Genomic DNA, 26897 nt, shown 5'->3' with positions numbered 1-26897 from the left:
AGGTTTTCTGTTTGTTGAGTTTTATGGAGCAAAGATAGGAGGAAGCAGTAAGAACGAAGAGTTTGGGGAAGATGTAAATGTCTGCAAGATCACTTCCTTTTTTACTCAGTTTCCTTTTTTTTCTTTAACTCTTCATCATTATGTTTAATACCTCAGAAATGTATGATTTATTTGAACAATTTGATGTTGTTAATTAAACTCACTTCAAACGTTTTTTTATTTTATTTATAAGTGTGGTTAGGAACTACTGAACTTCAAGGTGTTCGATCCCTCCTATATTTCCATAATTTTGTTGGCAAATCGTGAGCGGAAGAAAATGACATTACAGTGCAGGTGTAGTAGTATCCTTTGAAGAGTCATACCCGTGTACCAAAAATCTGACTTTGTAGAAATTGCTCAGAAGAAAGGAGGGGACAGTTTTACGATGCACAGCTTATGCCATCTCATTCACTTTTCACAGTTTATGACTACTGTCATTTTCTGTTGCCTCTCCCACTTCACTTGGTGACTTTCTGAAAACCAAGGGTTGGCCTCAGCTGAGAGGAGTTCTAGACCTACGCTGTCCAGACAGCCGCCGTGTAGCCATGTGGCTTTCGAGCATGCGCCATGTGGCTGCTCAGGACTGAGATGCGTCACACATGCAGAAGGCACATCAGACGTCAAAGACTTAGTACGAGAAAAAGTACATAAGGTGAATATTTTGGATAGATCAGGTTAAATAAAAAATACTAAAATTTGATTTTATCTCTATTTTTTTTAATGTGTGTCTGAAAACAGTTTTAAATTACATACGTGGCTCACATTATATTTCTGTTGGACGGCACTGTTTGCAGCCAAACGCATGGCTGAGGATGGAACATCTTTTCAGCATCCGTCCTGAGCCTTGTGCTAGCTGCCATCAGGTAAATGCAGCAGCAGCCATCGCTTACATTTCTGCCTTTATATCTGTGTCTCGGAGTGGTGTACTGCACAAACTCCGTGTTAGCATCACCTTCCTGCTGTGTGTTTTTCCTAGGAGTAGTTTTTTTTCTTATGCATTCAAATGTCATTTAGTAGACAACTATTAATTGAGAACATTGGTGAAAAGTCTTGTATGAGGAGGTTGTAGGGTTCACGAGGTGATTAAACCCGTGGTCCCTGCCCTCTACAAATCCAAATGTAGAAAGGAGGATTAAACCTTCAGCCCCAGGATGCCTGGGTGGCTTAGTTGGTTAAGCATCTGCTTCGGTTCAGGTCATGATCCCAGGGTCCTGGGATCGAGTCCTGTGTTGGGCTCCCTGCTCAGTGAGGAGCCTGCTTCTCCCTCTGCCTGCCACTCCCCCTGCTTGTGCTCTCTCTCTCTCTCTCATTCTGAGAAATAAATACAATCTTTAAAAACAAATAAATAAACCTTCAGCCCTGTAGGTAATAGAAATAGATTATGATAAACATCATTCACTGGTTCAATATTTTATGAGTTCCGAGGAAGAAAGGCTTCATAACTACAAGTGGGGCTCGAGGAGGATCTTCACGTACGGGTATGATTTCAAAAGGCAAAGATATGGGATAGTAATCAAGATGTATTTGAGGAACAGAAACAAAGTAATTGATGTTAAAGGAAATTGTTTCTCTAGTCACAACACTGATCTGAACGTGTGGCATTTCCACAATAAATGATTCTCTAATTCTCTTTGGACAACAAGTGGATATCCTATAAGGCAATTCAGCTTTGACACTCGCCGTCCAGAGCTAGCCCAGGTGGCACAGGTTAAGGGCTCAGTCCCAGAAGACTGCCCTCACTTCAGGCACAATAATCACAAGTAGTGTGTCCCCAGATTACCCGTACTTCCCTCTGACTTTGCTACAAATCAGGGCTTCCCAGGACGCCCTCCTCAGCTTCAGTAATTTGCTAGAATGCCTTATTATAAGACTCAGGGACACATTTACTTAGGTTTACTGGTTTATTATAAAGGGTACAGTTGAGCACCCAGACAAAGAGGTATGTAGGGCTAGGTCTGGAAGGGTCCCAAGCACAGGAACTTCTGTTCCTCTGGAGTTGGGGTGTGTCACCCTTCTGGCACACGGATACATTCACCAAACCTGGAAGCAGTTTTAATGGAGTCACGTGGCCAGGCTGGAGTCATCTGTAGGAGTCTTGGTTCACTTCATAATAACCTCTTTGCGTGTGGGTCCCCTTATGCTACGTGAGGCAGCAGTAACAGCCTTGAAAGTTCAGTGCCTTGAAACAACCAAGGTTTAGTTCTCAGGTGCTCGGTGTCAGCTGAAGTCTGCGGTGGCTCTGCACCACGTGACTCCAGCCTGGCCCCCAGGCCGAAGGAGCAGCCCCTGGCTGGGATGTGCTCTTCCTGTGGCGGAGGAGAGAGGAAGAGAACCCTGCGGTGGTCTCTTCTCTGGCTCGGGACCGCAGCATCTCTTCATCCACGGTTCATTGGCCGAAGCGAGTCGTGTGGCCGAGCCTGCTGGCCGGAGGTCAGGAATCCTGTTCCTCCGACCAGAAGCACTGCAGTCACATGGCAATAAGCAGGGCTGTGGAATCTTCTTACTGGGAGGACAGTGACTAATCTGGAAGAGTAGGACAGTCCACTACACTGTGTCATTCCAGGTCACATTTGTAAAAAAAAAAATCCCAAGAAACAAAAAATCCTCAGAAACACGGTGCTATATGTTTCTGTATTGAAATTTCTTTCTTTCTTTTTTTTTTTTTTAAGATTTTATTCATTTATTTGAGAGAGAGCACAAGCAGGGGGAGGGGGAGAGGGAGAAGCAGACTCCCCGCTGAGCAGGGAACGTGGTGTAGGGCTCGATCCCAGGACCCTGAGATCATGACCTGAGCTGAAGGCAGACGCTTAACGACTGAGCCACCCAGGAGCCCCTGTATTGAAATTTCTATAGGCTCTGCCTCTCCCCTCTCTCCTTCTCCCTGGCGTTGTTCAGAGCCAGATGTGCCCACTGTAGTTGTGTGCTTCTCCAGATGCCCAGGGATACAGCTGACCAGGTACCAGATGCACAGACTACAGGTGCCAGGATAAAAAGAGATCCATCTCCCTTGCTTCTTGGCACTGATCCATCTCCAAATCCAAAACAGTCAAAACCTACTGGACCAGGCAGACTCTCAAGAATCTCTCCCACCTCTGGGCCTGGGTCATCCCCGACAGAGTGAACTCTGCCAAGCTTCCCAGTTTGATCTGACTGCACAATAAATGTTTACAATCCCTGGAGTACCTTGGGTCCTCCATCTCTGGTGACCTGGGGCCTTGGAGTCCACCCTGCCGCCTCCTCTGTGTGCTGGACAGAGCAGGGGTGACAGACAAAGGGGATGAGCTACTGGCAGTTCTAAACCAGACCCAGAGATTGCTCATGGTAGGCGATGTCTGGGTGACTCAAATTCAATCTGGGTTTTATTACTTCTTTTCCTTTTTAATGAGCAACAACCATCATTTATTAGAGACTGCAGATAGGATCGTGCATTTATTTAGTTTATCTTTTGGGCTGTTTTTGTGGATGAAGAAATACTCTTGTGTTAAAAACACCTGAATCACCCTGTGAATGTGTTGTTGGCGAAGTTATCCGGGTGGCTAGTTTATTTGAGGTGGAGCAATCAGAGCATGAAAGAACCAGAAAGAGAGTAGCCCAGATTGTACATCTGTGACCCTCCCCCTCCGTCCCTCAGCCTCTCGTGAAGCAGATTTTAGAACTGAATGCTAAAGGGATTAAACAGACGAGAATGGAGTATTGCAATGAGTTGGAATTCAATTAGTACTGCATTGCTTATGCACCACTGGTTTGTACGTTTACGGTGTAAAATGGGAAGCTCTGTGCTCTGTTATGATATTGGTCTGGGATTGGGAAAACTCGCTCCTACTTTCAAATTTATTGAAACTCTGGATGGTTTTCGCTCTTGGTACCTCTTCCCACAGGCCTTTAATATTCACACCCTTCCTTTAGTCCTATATTCAAGGGTGACCCAGCCTAGTTACTTCTTCCTTTACCATCTCTCATGTTTTTTTCTTCTGCTAGTAGTTGGGAGTCTATCAGCTGAAAGTGACCGGAACTCAAACTAGATGGATCGTAAGATTAGAATGAGTCTGAGATGTCTGGACTCAAGGACAGGAAGTGGCTGGGGTTCACATGCAGTCGCTTCTCCCTATCTCCCCATCTCCTGTCTCCATTCCCATATGGGCCCCTTCATTTCTCCCTCTCACTGCTGTCCAGCTGTGTCTGCTCTCTGGTTCATGTGGTTAGAAACATGGCCTCAACATGTCCCAGATTTTACAACTCCAGTCATGTCAGAGAGACTGGTTTGGCTTCCTTTGTCCCAAATCCAAAAATCCCAAGTCAGACACTCGCTTTAGGACCAGTTAACAATGGCCAAGAGGTTAGGGAACTGAGTGGTCCACTTTGAGCCCCTGTGTGCTTCTTCCTGCCTTCTCCCCCGAGCAAGCATATATTGAATATATGATTATATATGCCCCATAAGAACATGGCAGTACCTCCTGGGAACCAAGTGGCTGGAGTGGTAGTTGTACAGTTCTCCAAAGAAAAGGTGCTATTTCTCAAATAAATAAGGTATGGTGTTCTGCCCCCCCCCCCCCCCAAAGGTGACTTTCACTACAGCTTCTTTCCATCTCCGTTGAGGCTAAGAATTAAAACCTTTTACCTTCATCATAATGATTTGCTAATTGGCCTCTTGGTCCCTGGTTTTCTACCCATTCAGTCCAGCATCCACATTGCTGCCACAGTGATCCTTCCAGAGTGAGAATGTGGCCCCGTCATGTGCCAGCACGCTAAAGCCCAGGCTTCTCTGTAAGGTGCACAGTCTCCCGCGGCTGGCTCGCCCCGTTCTTCACTTTTGCTCCCCTGCCCACTGCTCTTGCAAACTACTCCAGTCATGCTCACCTTTTCTCCATTGCTTGCCGGCTTCCCCTTTACCTGGAATGCCTTTCCTACTTGTCTTTTTAATGATCTGTCGAAGTTCAGCCCCAGCTTTGCCTTCTCTAGAAACCTGAGCCTTGCCCCACTTCCTCCACCCCCGCCCCACAGTGTGTTCGTCCTTGTAGGTCTACACTGCCTTCTACATACCACACTGTTCCCTTTTCTTGGTGACTTCCCTCTATTCGAGTGTGAGGGCTTGACAAGTGGGAGGCTCTTAGCTCCGTAGATGCTTATGACAAAGACAAACCAGGTCTTTGAAGAGCCACCTCCCCAGGCACCCTTAGAAATTCCAGCTGCCGTGCAGAGTGGCACTTGCCTACAGCAGATTGCGAATCCCCTGAGATCGGGAGCACTGCCTCATTGGCTCGTTGGCCTGTCGGTGTGCGGCAGATGCTGTTGTCTTGCGCTGAGCCTTCAGGATGCTGGACCTCTTCACAGTCGGGCCGTACTGTGTAACTCAAGACGTTGTTTGCCGTGCTCCTCCAGGCATAAGTGAAGAAGAGGATTCATCACACTGCAGAAAGACAGCGGTTCAGTGGGAAAGGGGCGTCTTTCAGTAGAACGCACCCGGAGTCAGGGCGACCGTGATGGTGAGCAGGAGCAGATATGCTCAGGTACAGTGCTGGCAAAGCTGCTCGTGCAAATCGCAGCGGTCGGCGAAGGTTCAGGGGATCAGACATACTTCAGTGACCCGCTCTCCTTTCCGTTTCAGCCCAGCTTCTTCAAGGTGAACGACAGCCAACCCTTCTTTTTTTTTTAATGACTCTTCACATCTCTGACTTAGGAGAAAGATGAAAGGGAAAAGTGTTGAAGCTTGGCACTAAAAGGAAAATTTCAACACGCCATGAAATACAGTAATTTTTTTTTCTCTTGTTCGGATTCAGTTCAATTCAGTGTGGTGAAATGTGAACAGATTTCACCCTTGTCTTTCATATTAATTGTGGTCTTCCAACTTGACAGAATTGAACATTCGCAAGGCAGTATTTATAAAACTGGAGAAATGGGGGTTTGCGAAGAGATCTCGGGCTTAGTTTCAAAGTAGATAGTTGCCAGGACAGGCTGTCGATAGCAGCTGGGTCTGCAGATGTGAACAGTGGATGAATTGTGCAAAGAGAGGAGGGTGGCCGTATAGAAAGAGAGGAGAGGAACACACTCCTTCATGCAAAGCAAAGCACGTCAATGCAGGGTGAGAAGCCCTTCCCATTCTGGATTTGGGAGGTAGGGGTGGTGTGCTTTGCATTGATACTTTTGCTACAGAGCTCAGGAACTATAGGATCTCTTCCACTCATGGCCATGTGCACTTTAGCTGCCTTTTTACTTTTCTCTCTTTACTTGATTAAGCAAATCAAGCTATCTACTGCATCTGTACCTGTAGGAAGGAAAGAAATGAATCAGCACAGTCCCTGGCTTGGGGGAGGTCCCAGCTGGATGAGACTCTGAAACACTGAGAATGGTACCTGGTACATAATATACACTCCACAAGTAGTAATTCTACTGCTGTCTGGGGAGAGGAGTCCACTAGTAGATGTTGTTAATGCCGATCATGGTAGCTGCCGACACTGAGTTACTGTTATACACCAAGCATCGTATTGGCAGGTATTTTGTTTGAATTCCCACAATCCCAACTGAATGTAAAATGGGTAGTTATTTCAGTAGAGGGTGTGTTAGAGAGCTAACGCTTTTGACTAAGACAGCACGTAGGAGGGAAGTTGAGGAAACATTGGAGGAGGCGACCTTTGGGCAGGACTTGAAGAATGAGCTGTAGCCCCCTGGGCAGGGTGGTGAGGAGAGGGAGACAGTTACAGGAAGGAGGGATTCCTTCATAGGTCTGCATTCTCTTTTCTTCCCTTTGCCCCCCAGACTTCCCACTGTCCTTAATACGCCCAGAGGATTTCTTGGTCATTGGTGAGAACGCTGAGAGCTGAAGATCTGGCTGACTCTGGACATGATAGATGAATAGGGGAGCATGCCCCTGTCTTCTCGGGACAGGGGTGGGAATCCAGTAAACACACCTCATGTCTCTAGGGTGACACTAGTCTTGTCACTTCCACAGTTGAATGAAAACAGAGACTTTGGCAAGGTACCATTGTGGTGTCTTATACGTACAGCTGAAGGGTACACCAACCAGTGTGCACTGTTTTCAGCAGCCATCGTACGTGAAAACAGATTTACAAGATCATTTAATTAAAAGGAAATTTGCCAAGAAGTTGCTTTACAAAGTAAATTCTCAGTTTGTTTCTTTTTTTTTTTTTGGTTTGGTGGAATTATGGACAATAAAACATTAGGAAAACCAAAATCTTGGCCTCTGAGAATTAATCATGTAGCAGAACAAAAGGAATGGATCTCTGTTTCTCTCTCACACACACGCCCCCACCACACATACGCGAACTCTGGTTAGACAAATAAGAAATTCAGAGTAGTAAGTATCCTTAAGAGTTTTCATAAAGAAGTGACATCGGGCTCCCTGTTCCTCGAGAAGCCTGCTTCTCCCTCTCTCACTCCCCCTGCTTGTGTTCCCTCTCTCACTATCAAATAAATAAATAAAATCTTTAAAAAAATAAAAATAAAAAAGTGACATTTGAGATGTCTCCTTTAATTTGGAGAAATTGAAAGGGAGTGGGCTTTTACTCACTGCCAAAAATCTGATGAATATGTGTAGAAATATTTCTCTTTTTTGAGATATTTTATTTATTTGAGAGAGAGAGAGAGAGAGACCATGAGTGGTAGGGAGGGGCAGAGGGAGAAGCAGGCTCTCCGCTGAGCAGGGAGCCTGATGCGGGGCTCGATCCCAGGACCCTGAGATCATGACCTGAGCCGAAGGCAGACGCTTAACGACTGAGCCACCCAGGCACACCTAGAAATATTTCTTTACATAAAATTAAATTATCTTGGTATAATTTGGGGTTAATCACTTTCTGCCTGGAAAAGGGGGTATGAGACATATTAAAATAATTGTTTATATTGTTATTTTTAGCTAGACTATAAACAACTGGAGTACAAACAACATGCCTAATACATATTTGAGTTCCCTATAGTACCTAAAATTGACAGGGGTGGCAAATAGTTATTTGTTGATTGCTTTGTGGATTAATCATTGTACAACTGGAGAACTTACTGGTGAATGCACACAACTAGGAAGGATGAATGGAAGGTAGTTGGAATTGCAAGTTCCTGCATGTTTGGCTTTTATGGGTCAGAAAATGATTACAGATCACGTTTCTTAGAACGCCGATGCCTTCTGGTTCTTCAAGGAAACAAAGAAAATTCTTTCTTACATTTTTAAAAATTTAAAAAAAATTTTTTAAATCTTTCTTGCATTTTAAAAATTGTTTAAAATTGTATTTTGTTGAAATGCCATCAGACATAGGACATTTAGATAGGACCAGAGTTTGACTGTGGTGAGGACATTTAGATACGACCAGAGTTTGACTATGTTGCATCCTGCTCCTAAGTCTTGGGGCTCCTTTGCCTCAGAATATGTGTCAACACATTTACCTTATTAAGAACAGCTTGTTGTAACTTTACTAGATGTTCAGTTGTTCACAAAGATGCAAAGCTAACATTTTTAAGAGAGCGATGAAGGTGGAACAGACGTGAACAGCAAGCTGCAGGGAATTAAATGCTGGTAGGAGTTTTACAAGTTGCAAACTAAGAGGAAGGAGTAGGAGTTTGAGAAGGTAGAGTAAAATTTTCTTGAAAACAATGAAGATAATGGCTTTCAGATTTTAAAAACAAAGGGAGATTATCTGTCCTTTTGACTCTATCTAATTGAAGGCTCTTGGAAGGTATGGGTGCCTTTACAAAAAATGCTCACAATGTGGATTGGCATTGACAAAATAGGAAATTAATTTTTTTAGTCAGTTGTATGCATTTAAGAAGTCCCCCATTCCCATGCTCCAGTTGGGATGCTAGTAACTTCGTAATGAATAGATGAAATATGCATTTAGGAATTTTAATGAAATGACCTTGAAGTCTTAAATAACATATTTCTTTAATATAATGTGATGGCTTTGAAAAAGGTGAATTTTTTTTTTTTAATTTGAGGTGGTCATTTTCTAAGGAATAGCTCTCAAGAAAATGGTTTTATTATCTCTTTTGACATGTCAGTGGGTTTTCTACTGGAAGAGCAAAACTTCTCTAAGACCAGAGAAAATCATGTCCCCTTTTGTTATAAACCTTTTGTGATTAAATTATAATTAAATTTGGCCATGAAAAGAAGGATAATAGTTTGTGAATAGTGTATAGGACTAACAAGATTGCAAGAGAAATGATTGGACTCCATAAGACAAATTATTTTGAATACCCTTGAAACTGTTTTAATAACAATCATAAGAACTAATTGTTCTAACAGCAAATAAGTGTTCTAATCTCTATGCAAGCTACAAATTATACATGAGCCATGGAATAACGGTGCCGAAGTGGACCCTAGTGCTCATCTCATGACCAGATTTGTACTTGACCATTGAAGGAACCAAGTTCGCTCAAAAACATGCATATGAGGGCTGCCTGGGTGGCTCACTTGGTTAAGCTTCCAACTCTCGATTTCAACTCAGGTCATGATCTCGGGGTCGTGGATCAACGTTGGGCTCTGCACTCGGTGGGCAGTCTCCTGGAGATTTTCTCTCTCCCTCTCCCTCTGCCCCTCCCCCTCCACTTGTGCACTAAAAAAAAGAAAAGAAACGTGCATATGAAAATAATGAAACGTCTAAAAATATATCTTGCAGTTGAACTTCTTTTTTTTTTTTTTAATAATTTTATTTATTTATTTGAGAGAGAGACAGAGAGAGAGAGAGCACAAGCAGGGTGAGGGGCAGAGGGAGAAGCAGGCTTCCTGCTGAGCAGGGAGCCCGATGTGGGGCTAGATCCCGGAACTCCGGGATCATGACCTGAGCCAAAGGCAGACGCTTAACCGACTGAGCCACCCAGGGGCCCCGAACTTCTGCTTCTTCATACCAGTTCTCACATCTGTTCTGTGCTCGTGTCTGTGTTCCAGCTCCTTCTCCTGGTATGATGTTTGTTTATTGAGAAAATGCTACTTACAGTGGTTGCTCTGTATGAGATCCTGACCCAGGCACGATGAGGTTCATGAAACATAGTCCCTGTCTGCAAGGAGCTCACGTTGCAAGTGGAGGGAAGACCCATGCACAGGAACTGAGGCATCCAATAGAACCACATGTGAACTCCACAGGAGCTCCGAAGTCAGTAGAATTTCATGGAAGGGAGGATCACTTGTAGCCTGCATTAAAGGAAAAAAATATAACAGTTTTTCTGTTCACTTGCCTTGAGTTTTAGGGAAATCCCTCAGATGTCTGGGCTTTAGCTTTCTGAATCGCAAATATGTACTACATACCTGTACTCCATGGTTTGAGAAATGGCCATTCTAAAATGCCTGTGATCAAAGGTTGTGAAATTCGAGACATAATTCAGGTCAAGGAGAGTTCAGTATTTGGCAAGCAAAAAGTAGTCCTTCACCAGTCCTATCATGGGCCTTTCCTCCTCTGCGGAATTTTTGTTTTGTTTTTGTTTGTTTGTTTGTTTGTTTTTAAAACTGCTCTGTGGGATTTTAACATTTGTCTGAATTTTAGGAGGCAGATGCTTAAAATGAAAAATTTTGTTTTCTCCCTTTTTATGAGCAAAACTGACTTTATTAGCTGCTAGAAATGGACGTTGGCACAGAATAGGGAATGACTGTTACTGAGAGGTAGACCCCCAAAATTGGGGGAGGATTCCATTTTATTTCAAGTAGCATAACTGTGACTGTACTTCCCTCGCTTTCTTGCTCTGTATACAAAGTAGCAAGTGGTTAAAAGAAAGTTTTAGGTATGAAACATCAACATAGGGGGAATAAATGATATTTCACTGTATATAGCAACTACTAAGAGGAATTCACTGAGACTCTAGAGGAAAACAATGAAGATAATAGAAAAATGGAAAATAGCCTCTCTTGGCCATTTAAAGTAAGGAGAGTTGACTTAGGTCAAAAGGAAGGGAAAAATGTCCTGAGAATGGAACTTAAGTGTTATAAGATGCCATTAAAGCTAGGTTGTGGAATCTCCTTACCTGGAAACGTTTGAAAACAAGTCAGATCATCATGTCTCAGGAGAAGTTCAGTGCTGCCTAGAGGCAGGAAGATTAACTGGATTTCGCCTGTGTGGCCTCTCGAGTCACGGGAAAAGCCCTGAAATGGAGTAAATATCCCACACTCTGTTGGCTGAAACTACTGTTTGTTGTAACCTTGGTTACTATAAGACCAGAGTGAATAAGTGTGTATAAGTAGCAAAATTTGAGTTTGGATTTGAGATTGATGATGCAAGCTGTGTACCTTGTATGTACCTGCGTCGGTTGTTAACAGTGTGCATGCAGGGCTGAAACTCTTCAGAACATAACTTAGTCTTTTTAGGATTTAGAAAGTACCTGCTTTCTTGCAAGGTCTCAGTACCATTAATCATTCAATAAGTAACTATAAATAACTACTGTGAACACTAAGATACAAGTATGAATTGGGTATGGTTCCTGCCTTCAAGGAACTTCGTCTACCAGTGGAGGTAAACATATGCATGGATCACCTACCCTGATAAATGGAAAACAGGTCACGGGTATAAGAGTGGCAAGAAAAAGGATTAAATAGCATTGTAAGATTTCAGGGAAGAGAGATAATTCCTTTGGATTTAACTGAGAAGTGTTTCCTGGTGGAAAATTGCGTCGAAGCGGGCCTTAAGAAATAGGAAGCATTTTGAAGGGTGTAAATGAAGAGGAGGACAAGGACGGGGTGGAATCGTTCCTCCCATTTCCAAGGTACAGACAAGTTCAGTGGAAGCATAAGGAAGTTGGGGGACAGGGGCTGGAAATGCCTCATTGTGGCCAGTATCAAATGCCAGGTCAAAGAGTTTGGGTTCTGTTTGCTCAGTGCTTGTAGTCCCTAGGAAATGATTAAGCACTAGAGGGTTCCTGTCTGTGGGAGGTCTGTAATTTGCTGTTTGGACTGCCAGGGGAAAAGGCTATAACAGGGAGCCCAGGAAAGTGGCTGCTGAGTCCTCTGAGCCAGAGTTTGCCAAGGGGGTACACCGAGAAACAGTAGTTTCAAGGCATGTTAATAGGTGTTACTCAGGAAAGGGTCTCTTCACTAAAATGAACTGGAGAAATAAAAAATTAAGCATTTAAATGAGTTTCTTTGCTGGATAAATTTTCAGAACTTTTAATATTGAGAATTGCCTTGAGGAAACAGGCTAAAATGTACACCATTGGCAACACAGTTTAATCGTTTTTCATGGAATATCTCCTGAAACGACTGTTTCTTGGAGCACACTTTGGGGAAGCATTGCCCTGCACATCTGCAAATGATGGCTGGAACATGAGTGGTGGTCATATGCATGGAAGCAGAAATTGGATGAGAGTCCCAATGCAGGACGCATCAGCATTTCCCAATACACAGTGGTCATTGCGTAACTCTACAGAAAACGAACAAACCCAAGAGTGAGTTATTGGTTTGGTAACAAGACTTGGCCCAAGATGGTATGCTGAAACAAAGAGAGAATGGAGTCCAAGGTGGGAATGTGGGGAGTTTGGAACTTTGGCTATAAATGGTACCATCACAGAAAGCTAGAAGGAGGTGATTAAAATGCAGGTTGATCACTTTCATGTTACTAGCAAAGCCTGGGAATCCAGCCAAGGGCTTCAGCAGATGCGGGAACTGTGGACTTGGGTGAGAAGTCATTGTTTTGGGGTTGTTTTTTTTTTTTCCTTACTAAATGTATCCTTAAAAATATTTTTTTGGTTAAGATGTCTCGTTGTTCCCATTCTGGATAAATAGCAATTTTCGTATGCAACTCACGCTAATACAGTAAGATAACCAACAGTTTAGTCCAAAAGAAGCTTTAGGATTAATAAAGCATTAAATGTATAGTGTTTTTTTCTAATCAGACAGTAGCAAGAACCCTCATGTTTATCAGCAAATCTTTTTTTTTTTGTAGTCTGATTTACTCATAGAAGTTAATTAATCTTTAATAATTTGTTTTTCATTCAGGTATTTGCCTTTGATTATTGCTTTTGGTCCATGGATGAATCTAATACTACAAAATATGCTGGTAAGTTGGCTCTCTCTCTTCACTTGATTTTTGGGCCTCAGTCCTCTTCGTCTGTTTTCTTTATTCGGCAGTTCTGTTTTTCCCCATAAAATTCACATTCATTCTTTCCAATTCTAGCACGTGGCTTTGAAGTCAACAAGATTTGATTTCAGGATCTGTCTGTGCCACTAATTTGCTAAGAAGTCATGGACGGGTTTTTTTATTTTTAAGCGCCAGGCTCTTTCCCTGTAAAGGGGGTATTAGTATCTTCAGAGGTGTTCCAACAGTTAGAAATACTGGGGTACCATCTCCAGCTAGAAATGGTAGCTGTTGGGATTACCACATGAAGAAGAGGTTTAATGTGCCATGTCATTCCTTGTCACTGTTTTGGAAATTCACTGTCCATTGATACAAGCAAAGCACAGATGCTGTTGGTTTCCACGACCCACTCACGCCCTGAATGTTCTAGTAGTCACTGGTGGTACAAACTACACATTCACAGGGAAACATGACCTCCCAGCCCCACGTTTTGCTAGTGTTCTTCCTTGAGGCATTGCATCCCTATTCCATTGAACACAGATGACTACTGATTTATTATTTGGTGAGTCTTGGTTCTTCCAAGGAGTTTATCACAATTGCTTTAGCTCAGGAGGGAAGCATTTCTGTTCGTGAAGGAAGTTTGATTACCGCTCTTTTGATTGTGTCCCCATTTCCTTAGGTATTTAGTCTTTTTTTTTTTTTAAGATTTTATTTATTTATTTGACAGAGAGAGACACAGCGAGAGAGGGAACACAAACAGGGGGAGAGGGAGAGAGGGAAGCAGGCCTCCCGCTGAGCAGGGAGCCTGATGCGGGGCTCGATCCCAGGACCCTGGGACCATGACCTGAGCAGAAGGCAGACGTTCAACGACTGAGCCACCCCGGCACCCCATTAGATATTTAGTCTTTTTTTTTTTTTTTAAAGATTTTATTTATTTATTCATAAGCGACAGAGAGAGAGAGAGTCAGAGGGATAAGCAGGCTCCCCACTGAGCAAGGAGCCCAATGCGGGGCTTGATCCCAGGACCCTGCTATCATGACCTGAGCCGAAGGCAGACGCTTAACCATCTGAGCCACCCAGGCGCCCTAGGTATTTAGTCTTAATGAATGTGTTCTCCTCATTTCTACTAAGAAGAACATCAGCTGAATGACTTTCTCATTTGCTTTTTAAAAAGAATAGTGAGGGATGGATGGAGAGGATGCAGGTCTTACAAGACTAGAAAGCAAAAGGAGATCACTTGTTTGTAGGGAATTTTGTTTCCTGACAACGCTTTCCTTGCCACATAAAGCAAACTTGTTGAGAAATTATTCGATATACAATTTTTTCAAAAGTTAATCTGAATCTAGGGAAATTCTTCTGTTGCTCACAGTGAGTAAATGAGCCTTTCTTTCCAAACATCATTCCTACACCTTTAGCAAATATATTTCATTGAAGTGAATAAGTACTTCTTAATGTTGGTTGTAGTCAATTTGTCTTTTTATTGGCCCATTAGCACTTTAGACAATAAATTCTACAGAGTCTAGAACAGTCTGCTTTGAGTGTTAGCCCAGTGTGTATTTTGGTGTTAGGTGTGTGCTTTTGAATTTAAATAAACTACAAAAGTAAACGATTTCCTACTGTAACAGAAACAAATGCTGTGGCTATGCAGAGCTCACTCTTTGTTCAGCTGATGTTATTCAAGATACAGCCAGAGAGATGTTCCTGAAGTAGAACTCTACTCAAGGACTCCTCACCACTTAGAGAGAAAATCTATTCTCCTTGGACTACATGTAGGGTCCTTTATTATATATCCTCCATCTACCTTCCTCACCCTCTGCTCCGTGACTCCCACCTGGCCCAGGGCTGTTCCTCTTCTATAACCCAGGGAGCCAGCAGGTCTCAGAATGGTTCCTTAAGGATCCACAAAACCCCTACGGTGTGTGTGCAGCCTCGGAAAGCCCTTGAGAAATCAAAAAGTTGGGTGGAAAGCAAAAGTGTGCATAACGAACAACAGTAAACATTTTGAGATAATATTGAGTTAAACTGTCTGTTTTATAGATTTTGAGTGCTGTAGAAAACCCAAGGAAGGGCAAAATCCGGAAGGGCTGAACAGAATTCTGAAGTCTAAACTGAGCTTAGTGTAAACTGATTATTGGTTGACTGATACGGTGCAGAACAGGGGCTACTGCAGTGATGTGGTTAAAATAATGCTTCAGGGAGGTTGTTTTTCTTTGTCGTGTCTTCTAGAATCACATTCTCCCTTATTGTCCACAGAGACCATTCTGGTCTTCTGCACTGTATCAACACATATCCCTGAATATAGACAAACTTTTTTTTTTTTTTTTAAGATTTTATTTATTTATTTGAAAGAGCACAGAGGGAGAGGGAGAAGCAGACTCCCCGCTGAGCAGGGATCCCAAAGTACAGATAATAAAATTGACATGTGAAACTAAAGATTTCTGGAGCTCTGCGTTACAAATTAGTATGTTCAGAAATATTTAAAAAGATAAAAATGATTTTTAAACTTACTGAGAGCCTAATAAATTTACTACTTTTAATTTGCATGATCACATCAAATAGCATGTTCCATTCAGCCCTGAAATACAGCACTCTCTCGGCTCATAGAGCAATGTCTATTTACAAAACATGGGGAGAAACTCTTATTCTTTAGACAGCCCTATTATTGTGCAAATCCAATGACCACCTTAGCAAAAAGTAAAATTCTTGCTAGCTATTCTCAGGTTTGTTTGTATCCATTGTAAATAATCTGCCTACTAAGTATATTACTGGTAGATTTGTTGATTGGTTTCATACTAACTTGATTTCCCTTCTCTTCATTAAAAAAGAAGTTGCAATTCCTTCTTAATGGTGAATAGAAACGTTAAGATAGAAGCCTTCATTCTCTGATGGGAAGTAGAGGAAATGGAAAAGGGGGAGCATGGATTTCCTGAAACCGACCTATTTGTCAGGCTCAGTGAATAATGGCATCATTGATACTGACGAAGAGCTCTCGAGGCGGCTCTCAAAACTTGGGGGGCAGAGAGAAGGAGGGGTAGCGGAGAGAGACTTGAAAGCACAGGGATTGAGGGAGCCAAGGGAGGCAGGGCGCTGAGTTTCATGCGGTGTGTCAGAATGTTCCGTTTCACTATTTGTTAAAAGTGACCGCAGCACCCTTCGCTCTCAAGCTGTCCCACGTAGAAATACGCACGTCTGTAGCATGTTGGATGGCACGGCAGCAGGCTTTTGGAGTGCTGGGAGGGAGAATGTGGGCTCCGACGTCAGACCGCCCGGGGAGCCACCGAATCTCACTGCCCCTCTGTTTCCTCACATGTTAAATGAGGATGATAATCATTCCATCTCCTAGGGTTGATTTGATGACCAAATGACCTGTCCGCGGAAAGTACGTAAGCCACTCACTATTTACCGTCTTTGTCGTGGTCACGTTGTCGCAGTCCTGAGGGTAATAGCGTCAGCTCTGTGGAAAGAGAACACACTGGAATTGACAAGACTCAGTTTTGCCACCAGCTGCTCACCTTTGGGGATCTGTTTCCTCATCTGTGGGAGGAGGAGACATGGCCCAGGGTGATCTCAGACCCCCTCTCGCTCTCTGATAAAGCATGAATCAGACACTTTATGTTGGCCACACAGCTGTTGTAATGGACTTTTCAGAGGCAAGTCAAAGACTTGTTTGTTAAGCGGTTTGAATTGCCCTGAATCAGGCTCTGAGACATTTTACATTTTAACTGTATTTATTTCTTATTATAACCTTTGGGTTAGGTAGGCATAATAATGCTTGTCTGGCAGATAAGTCTGAGTCTTTAAAGCAAAAACGCTTGTGCCAGGATGAAGAAAACAAAAACAAAACAAGTAACCTGCAAAAATGAGGGACCCAAAGCTTGGCGTATTTCTACGTAAACTCTCATCTTCCCTGCATGGATCTTCGTACACACAGACGTAGATCCACGTTTAGGACTATAAAGCTGTTGTAGTGAACACTGACCACACTTGAGAGTGTCATACGGATAATAGACCTTTGTAAATGGTTAAATCACTGCCGATTATAACTGAGGCCTTCTTGATAATCAATCAGTCCATGATTCATCACTGCCTAAAATGTGCCATGTTGGTAAATGACAGTGACTTCCAGTCCCCTTGGTTTCAGTTTTCTTCCTAGTGGGGGAATATTTTTCACAAACCTATTTTTCTATAGATCTTCATGCCAAAAATTAAAACCAATCTGGTGAGGGCCTCCTGGCTGGCTCTGTCGGTAGAGCATGCGAATCTTGATCTTGGGGTTGTAAGTTCGAACCCCATGTTGGGCATAGAGATTACTAAAAAAAATCTGTAACCGACTGAGCCACCCAGGCACCCCAAAAATAAAATCTTAAACAAACCTGTCTTGGGGTGGCATATCTGGGGATCAGTGCGGATATGAACATTTCCAGGCCCAGAGCTTCTAAACTATTGACTTAGAAATTATATAACAATTTTCACCATATGGCGTGTTGCTCAAACTTGCTGAAGCCGTGTGTTTTCAGGCATTGTTAATGCCCTGCAGTTCGGGAGAAAGGTTATATATATGTCTGATTCTTGTTCTGCTCGCGTAGCTTTGTGCTGTGTGCATCCGAGCCGTGAGCTGTTGCCGTGTTTGATTCTGTTCCCATGATGGGACGTTTTATGTGCCCAGAGGTAGAAATAATTTCTCTTTCACGCTGTTTAACGGAAGCAAGATTAGGAACAAGATAAGACATTTGTGCGATTATTGCTAATTGAAAATTTATATTCTAAAAGCCAGCACTAGCCAAAATAGAACCAATATTTTATCAAAGTTCCAAAATACTTGCTTTAGCAAAGTTGGTTCATTCTTTCATTATTCAAGTATATAAGAAACACTCAGCAAGTGCCTTGCACAGAATAATTGTGAGCTGTTAGGTTTATCAAAACCATAGATGTTTTCCCTATGGTTATAAGAAGCAGTAGCAGTTGATTCTTTGAAAAGTTTGGTGAAATGGAGATTCATTATAAATGATGCATGCCATCTTAAAAGACACAAAACAGTCTAAATGCAGAGTACTTCTAGATTTTTCTTTCTCTTTTATAGTCTTTTGTAAATTGTCATACCCATCCCAAATTTGACAGTTCTTTTAGTGACAGCCTTATCAGGTTGTTCCCTAAGCATCCAACTTCATTTTCTTAGAACCAGCAACTGTCTTTTTACATTTGTTAATGAAATTATGTAATTAGAGAGAAGTACAATTGACATAAACCAATTTAGGAGCAAACACAGCTGACCCTTTGTGAGAGCATAGCTCAGCTGGTGGGAGTCCAGAGCACAGCCTCCCAGCTGGGGTGATGTAGGGTTCAGTGGGCGCGCCTCAGTGTACTATGTTATAGATGGAAAAGATATTGGCGAATTCAGAAAATTGGGTAAAAGTGGAGGTCAGTGAAGAAAAACTTTTCTTCTTTTTTTCTGTTTCTGTATCACAAGAATCTTTGATGTTTACTTTCAAGTTTACTCATGGTGGGGTTGTATTTGTGTTTGGGTAAAGTGTGCCAAGTGCCCACATTGAGACCGTTTGAGTTCACATCACTGCACTCCTCACGGACGTTTCCTTGCCCAGTGAGGTCATAGAGACGGGGGGGCCTTGACTTTTCTCTGGGTTAGGCCAGCTTTACTAGTGAGAAAAACTTCCCTGAAATAAATAAGCTAAGCTAATATTGTTAGATTTTTTTAAAAAGAGAGTGTGTGCGTGAGTGTGTGTGTATGTGTGTGTGTAAATGTGAGTGTGTATATAAGTATGCGTGTGTGTGTATGTATGTATGTTGTGAGTGTGTATATTTGACTATGAGTGTGTGAGTGTGTGGTGAGTGTGGGTGTGTGTAAATGTGAGTTTGTGTGTACATATGTGTGTATATGTTTATGTGTGAGTGTGTGTGTGTGCTTTTCTCTTACTTCTACTCCTAATTTTTTTTAAAGTAGGCTTCATGCCCAGCGTGGGGCTTGAACTCATGACCCTGAGGTCAAGAGCCCCGTGCTCTATTGACTGAGCCAGCCAGGCGCTCCTCTACTCCTATTTTTTAATCCCACCCAGCCCCACCTTCTTACAGGCTTTCCTTTCTTCATCCCCATCTATTCCTTATATTGGCACCCAAAGACATCATGTAACTTACTGAAGGGTATGTAGAGAGGTGGGTAAGAACCACAGTAGACAACAGACTTGGGAGCACTAGGTTCCCCACACGCTGCTCATCCCTTCACCTGCACTGGGTCATTTAATTGTCAGAACACCCAATCACGCAGAAACAATTATTACCCCCATTTTACAGATAAGGAAAAGCAGTCGTAAATGTGAGTTTTAGGCAGTGACAAGTATGTAAGAAAATGTTATGGATTCTCCTGCAGTCCCAGGCTGTCCTCTCTTTTCTGCCACCCCAAAAGAGCGGCGTTCGGCAATCACGTTGCGGTGCTCTGGCTTGGAAGCCGGTTAGGAATCATTCTGATAGCATTCTCCCTCCTGTCAGATGCTCTCTGGAGTCCCCTTTGGTTTGGGCTTTGTTTTAATCTCCCCTCGAGTGCTGTGAATACTGTGCTCCCCACAGTCCAGAAGGGATGTTGGGGCCGGCATGTTCCTGTACCACTGAGAACATATTAGACAGAAATGAAGAACACTTACTTTCCCAGCAGATGCTTTATGTGAAAACACCCTACGGAATAGCTCAAAAGACATTCTCCATCAGAGTCCTCACAGGCCAGGTGGCTTCTTTGCTTCTTGCATCCTGGGCACCAATATCTGACCCTCTCCTCGGTGAGTCAGCCACCTGACTTGCCAACAAAAAAGGAGCCAAGGTTCACTGCCAGTTCATGACTCGTCCCAGCGCTGTTGCTGGGGTGGAAATGTCCATCTGGGTGAGTCACCCTGTGCCATGCTGCAAGCAAGACTCCCAAACACCGCGACGCTGATCGCCCTTGGACACCACTGTGGAAAGTGGCCCCACATTCTCCTTTTACCCGCATGGCCCAGTTTCTCAGGATCGTTTTACCAAGCCCCTTAGTGGCAAACTTCTGTAGTTGATTAAAACGTAAATCTAGTGTCACCAGGTCAATCCTGAAAGGCTTCATTTTTGGATCCAAACTCTGTAGTTTTTGGTCATTTAGCTTAACCAAGGTTTAACTTCCCTACATGGGACAGTTTCTGAGTTGCCCTATTTGGGAGAGGGATTTGCTGAAGCCTGGTCCACGTTAGGCATTTCTCCCCACTGCACGTATATGTGGAGAACCTGTCCGGTCTTGCACTGTCCAGGAGCTCTGATTTGGACCTAGGCCACCTGCCAAGCCCAGACTCATCAAAATCACTGAGGCTGTCAGCCCTGCTTAGTAAGAGGTGGAAAAACATCCTCACCCAGCAAGCAGACCCAGGCGTCCCACATCACAAATACCGAGCTCAAACATTTTTTTCCCCACTGTAACTCCAAAGAGAAAAGACAGGAAAACAGGAGACTCTGTTTACAGTGATAAAAAGTATTGATCGTGTTGAAATCTTGAATGCCTTTCCATGTTCCTGCTTTAGAAGATGAGAGATATTCCATGCATATGTCCTGTCTGACCTTGTACTGCCATGCTTACTGTTTTATTCAGCCATGATCTCTATGTGACCGCCTTGTTTAATGTAGATTTTAAATAAGACAGGGGTTATGCCTTCCCATTTTGTTCTCCCATTTCTTAGAACACAGCCCCCTGTAACTGACCCTGGGCCTCTTTGGTAGTCAGGTGTTAGGCATATGAATGGTACGTGCATCTTCTCTTCCATCCCTGGTTGGTCTTCTTCTGCTCGGGGCCCTGCTGTAGAGAGAGAATTACCTTGGTTACTCAGTTGCCAACGCACACACGTAACAGCTTTGAATACGTTGCTGCGGTTCCCAACAGGGACAAGTGATGCACGAGTTTAGAGACTCAGATCTGTATTATATATGTGACTTAGGGTTGGGTAGGTCAGGTGTATAACCTTGGTTGCAGAAATTCCATACAGGGGTCCTCTCTGCTGTTGTGATATTGTATTCCAGATTGCTTTGGGCATGCCTATGTGTTAAGACTTATGCATATAGTTGTGTGTATGTGTGTGTGTGTGTGTGTATGCACAGTTTTAAGCATAAACCCCTATATACAGTTGTAAGCATAAACCCCACAGGGGAAATTGGCATCTTCTTGGTCATGGTTATTAACAAGTGAGGTCAGGTTTGCCCTGTGGATTCCCTGCACCAGACACATGGAGCTGCCATGTGTAGAAGGATCATGTGCTGAAAAGCCACAAGCCTCTTGGGTTTGACAGTGCTGTGGCTTTGCTTGGTTTGTCTGGGATAGAAGCAAATGCTCGTAGATCCTCCTGCTTCCCACACGACTTTTGAACTTTCCCTCTCCGGCTGGTGTGCATTCCCCTAGACAGACAGCTGCTTTCTCTTTGAGGGTGAGGTATGGGCAGGAAACATGTAGGTGAAAATATTGCATCTTTTATGGGCTCCCTGATTCCCACCATCCAACATAAACAGCCCCATTGTTTTGCATAGTGAGCTTCAAAAAGCAGTTGGCAAGTCGTTTTTTTTTTCCTATGCTGAAAAAGGAGACCTCTGTGTTTAAAAGATAGAAACGAACAAAGCAGGAAAACCTTAGTCTTTTGGATCAACGAGACTCTCCTTAACAGACCATATAAGGGTCTTTGATATTTAATGTCTTCTCTCTATCACAGAGTGAAGTGTACCCCCATTTGTGTGTCACAGAGAGCTGGTTGTGTTGGGGAGGACGGGAGGCTGTATAGAGTCCCCAGGGCATTTTTGGGCTTTGGTTGACAGTCTGACCCTTTTACAGTGGTTTCCTACCAACCCAGTGATGTCCTTGAAAGTTCCCAAACCGAAGCATTGATTAACTATAACCCCAGCCAAGGAGTTCTACAGCTCAAAGGGCACCAGTTAGAAAAATCAGGGGAAATGTATAGAGGGTGTTTCTATTCACAGTTTTATTGATAGGATTTATAATGTTGGTTTTTGCCCCCTGTACCCTTCCAAGATTATGTTATGAAAGAAAAGTAAATGTTTTTCCTCCACTGGACAGTATAGGTTGGCATATCTTGTCCCAAATAATGCTATTCTTTTTTCCTCTCCTTACAAGCCCCAACATAACACACAAACACACGTCCAGACATACATGTACCCCCAACACACACACACGCACACATACATACCCCCACACAACCCAGCACACATGCACCACACATACACCCCCAACACACACACATACACGCGTATGCCCAGCACATATATAACCCCATATACACTCAACACACACACATACACCAATACATACAAAACATAACACCCCATCACCATTTTATACCATTATATTTGGCCAGTAGAATTTTAGAAGTGGGAACTAGAGAAAAAGCAGTAAGTGATTCCTTTAAAATCTTTTTCCTAAGAATAGGTGTCTTTCTTTTATCTTTGAAATTGGATTACCTGACAAAATTGTTGCAAAGGCAAAGGAACTACTTTAAGGAAAAATAATTAGATGTTGACCTCCTTCTCTATACCAAAATTAATTACAGTTGATTAAAGATTTGAGGGATGATATTGATAATGGATATTAACTAAAATATACTCTAGACTTATACTGGCCAGGCACTGTGGTAAGTGCTTTACCTGTCTTGCCTTGTTAAATCATACCAGCGACCCAGTAAGGTAGCCACTATTATTCCTGACTTACTAATGAAGAAATCCAGAACTTGCCCGAGGTCACACAGCTGGTAAGGAGCAGAGTTCAGGTTGGAAAATAAAACTGTAAAAAAATAAAAACAACAGGGGCGCCTGGGTGGCTCAGTTGGTTAAGCGACTGCCTTCGGCTCAGGTCATGATCCCGGAGTCCTGGGGTCGAGTCCCGCATCGGGCTCCCGGCTCAGCGGGGAGCCTGCTTCTCCCTCTGACCCTATCCCCTCTCATGCTCTTTCTCCCTCTCTCTCTCTCTCAAATAAATAAATAAAAAATTAAAAAATAAAAATAAAATTAAAAAATAAAAACAGAACTAGAGGAAAATACAGGTGAATCCCTATATAATTTGGGGTAATAATAATACAAAAGGATTTTGGAAGCATAAACATATACTGTAGGGAAAAATCACAAAGGAGAAGATGAAAGATTTGAATATGGACAACCAAAAGCTTTTGTATGACAAAAAGCAACATGAGACTAAAAAGTAAATGACAGACTAGGAAACAATATTTACAATGTATAATAGACCAAAGGTTAATATATCCGTAATATGTGATAAGCATTTTTGGGGCACCTGGCTGGCTCAGTCGGAAGAGCATGTGACTCTTGATCTCGGGATTATGAGTTCAAGCCCCATGTTTGGTGTAGAGATTACTTAAATAAGTAAATAAATAGGGCGCCTGGGTGGCTCAGATGGTTAAGCATCTGCCTTCGGCTCAGGTCATGATCCTGGAGTCCCGGGATCGAGTCCCGCATCGGGCTCCCTGCTCGGCAGGGAGTCTGCTTCTCCCTCTGCCTCTCTCTCTCTCTGTCTCTTATGAATAAATAAAATCTTAAAAAAAAAAAAATAAGTAAATAAATAAGTAAATAAACATAAACGTATGTATGATGAGCATTTTTAGTAAAAAAAATCAATGACTAAACCAATCAATTTGTAAAAAGAAACATGGGACCCAAATAATCAATTTACTAAAGAATAAATACAAAGCAGGCAATCAACAAAGGAGAGGAAAATTGTAGTTTAGACAAAACCAGGAAGAATGATAATAGCCGTGTTGTTGAGGGTGCATTGCTAGAAGACACAGTAATTTGAGTTTTTGGAGTTTTGCCTGAAACTTGAAAACAGAAAAGTGCTCAGAGATAAATATGTAAGGATAAATATTGCAGAAAAAAGAAAAAGGAAATAATCTACATATCCATAATAGGGAACTGATTGCATCAGTTAAGCATACAATGGAAAGCTAAGTAGCTAGAAAAAATACTAATGTTGATATAACTTTGTAGAGGTGGCAAAGTGTTCATTATTTCTTATCTTGAAAGAGAATAAATTTCCCTTGAGACATGAAGCCATAGTGATAAAATGTATTGCAGTCTCTCTAGAATCCAGTCTTGCTTAGAATTGTAAAGATACATGAACTTAACAATAGTTCTTTGTGTTTATCCTTTTATAAATTGTGCTTCGAGGTAGTTATTTAAGGATGGAAAGGAGACGAATTCTTTCCAGAAACACAATATAATTGTTTGCTACTTTTTCATATTCTATTTTGTATTTCCCCGAATTTTTTCCTTTACTACTTATAACTAAAACTTTATTAAATATGATAAATCTGAAGTATATTCTGTCAAGCATAACTGTAAATATCTAAGAGAACTTGACTTTTTGAAAAGCATATGCATATATTTAATGGAAATCAGAGAGACTAGTTTGGTTTTTTTCTGTCACATATATTTCATTTTAATGTCTGGGAGGTTACTGTGGGTGCCAGGAAAAGTATAATCTGTCATTTTTATCAAAATTATTCAATTAGTAGATACATATTACATTAACACAACTACTCACGTCTACCCCCAGTGCCTTATGTAACCAAGGGTACTCTAGTCTTTAGGGGCTCATTAGAATTTCAAAAACAGTCATACTTTGACCAAAGTATAAACTCAATGCAATTAAACCTTTTTTTTTTTTTTTATTTTTATTTTGCAGTGATCTCCACACGCATTTTGGGGCTCGAACTCAAAACCCTAAGATCAAGAGTTGCATGCTCTACCAGCTGAGCCAGCCAGACACCCCAGATGTTTCTTTTTAAGTTAAACAAACAATATTTTGATGCCTCAGTCCTCACTAATGAGGAAAGGGTTCCCCAATTAAATACACTTTAGTCTGAGGACAGCTATGTCAACATATAGGAATAACTCGGGAAGTAAAAGTGCCTACTGTTTGACAGGTACTCTGCTAAGATTCAACAACACCTATTTTTACTTTATTTTTTTTTATTCTCATGTTAATCCCCATACATTACATCATTAGTTTTAGATGAAGTGTTCCATGATTCATTGTTTGTGCATAACACCCAGTGCTCCATGCAGAATGTGCCCTCCTCAATACCCTCAACAACACCTATTTTTAAAGCTCACAGGACATCTGGGAGGCTCAGTTGGTTGGGCATCTGACTCTTGATTTCAGCTCAGGTCATGATCTCAGAGTCGTGAGATGGAGCCTCGCATCAGGCTCCGTGCTAAGTGTAGAGTCTGCTTGAGATTCTCTCTCTCCCTCTCCCATTGCCCCTCCCCCCTCAAATGAATAAATAAATAAAATCTTTTAAAAAAAGAAACTGGCAATCCAGTGGTAGAGAAAAAAATGGAAAAAAATAGTGGGGTATAATAAGATCTAGAGTTTGTAAAAACAAACAAACAAAACCACAAAGACCAGACATGGGAGTAACTGACTCCTGGTGTCGTGCAATCTGAGTCACCGATGATAGGTGAACATCTCCTTTAACATTCAAGAGGCAGCACAGACAGACCCAGGCCCTGCCACTCACTGTCTGTGTGATCTTGGACCAATGACTCCCCTTTAGAACCCCAGCCTCCTTACAGATGCTGCTGGCCCTGGGGTCTGCAAGGATTCAATGATACAAAATATGTAAAATGCATTGCTATTGGGGCAGTTGATAAAAATTAATTCTCTTCTTCTTAGTTGCACAAATAATAAAAGTATACAAGTTTAAAAGGTTAATTTATCTGGGCACCTGGGTGGCTCAGTCAGTTAAGCGTCTGACTTCGGCTCAGGTCATGATTACAGGGTTCTGAGATCGAGCCCCATATCAGGCTCCCTGCTCTCCCTCTCCCTCTGCCCCTCTGCACCCCACCCCCACTTGTACTCGCTCTCTTGCTCACTCTCTCTCAAATAAATAAAATCTTAAAAAAAAAAGTAAAAGTTTAATTCATATCCTCTTTAGTATTTGTAGTAATTTAGACATAGGCAAACCCAATTTATTCATGTATTTTTATATCCTGGAGAATTCTTTAATCATTTGGTTTATTTTTTGTGTGCAAATTTAGTGTATATATCCTATCCTGGAAGGTTTTGTGTTTTTTTTCCCTTGACATGTCATAAACCTATTTCATGTAGCTCTGTAGCATTCATTCTTGGTTTTTTTGACTAATGCTCTTTAGTTTAAAAAACCATTCGTACCAAGGGAAAAAAAAATTGCGATTTTCCTTTAAGAGAATATGGAGGGGCTCCTGGGTGGCTCAGTCAGTTGAGCATCTGACTCTTGGTTTCGGCTCAGGTTGTGATCTCAGGGTCGTGAGATCAAGCCTCACATTGGGCTCCACACTCAGCGGGGAGTCTGCTTGGAGCTTCTCTCCCTCTGTCCCTCCCCCCACTCACTCTCTTTCTCTAAAATAAATCTTAAAAAAAAATAAAAATAAAAGAATATGGAGAAAATAATTCCTCATACTTCCATCCTACTCAGCCTCAGGAGGAAAAGCTAGAAGTACTGCATCTCACCCCCTAACATAGGAAGAGAGAGGTTCCTGACTAAGTGGCCATAGGCCTTTGCATGGCCGTGGTCGAACTCTGACCACAGTGCTCCCTGCAGTCGAGTCCTTAGTCAACTCAAGTTCTTGCTTTTTTTCAAGTTACTAAATAGGATTTGAAATCAAGAGTTACTGGCAGGATGTTTGACCTGGCCAGGTCTTAAAGCATCTTGTCCCCACCCTCACCCCCTTTCTGAGGGGGACTGGTTAACCAAGGTGGAACGATGCCATGAGATGGCTCCATTTCTCTCCTTGTGCCAAGAAAGCAGTGCCTTCAGAGTCTGCTGGCGGCACTTGGGTCTGGCTGAGGAC

The 26897-nt window shown here is 42.4% G+C and overlaps 1 protein-coding gene across 1 annotated transcript in view; it reads left to right on the top strand.

Moving 5' to 3' along the window:
* Positions 1–26897, top strand: part of KIF13A (kinesin family member 13A) — a 203509-nt gene that overhangs the window by 89068 nt on the left and 87544 nt on the right. The window contains exon 4 of the mRNA XM_044917454.1: positions 12956–13016. Coding sequence (XP_044773389.1) covers positions 12956–13016 — 61 coding nt within the window. The remainder of the gene's footprint in view (positions 1–12955; positions 13017–26897) is intronic.

Source organism: Neomonachus schauinslandi, chromosome 8 (genome assembly GCF_002201575.2).
Source record: "Neomonachus schauinslandi chromosome 8, ASM220157v2, whole genome shotgun sequence".
In the NCBI taxonomy this organism is placed as follows: domain Eukaryota; kingdom Metazoa; phylum Chordata; class Mammalia; order Carnivora; family Phocidae; genus Neomonachus; species Neomonachus schauinslandi.
Note: the sequence above shows the minus strand (reverse complement) of the source record. Positions and strands in the feature narration are given on the sequence as shown.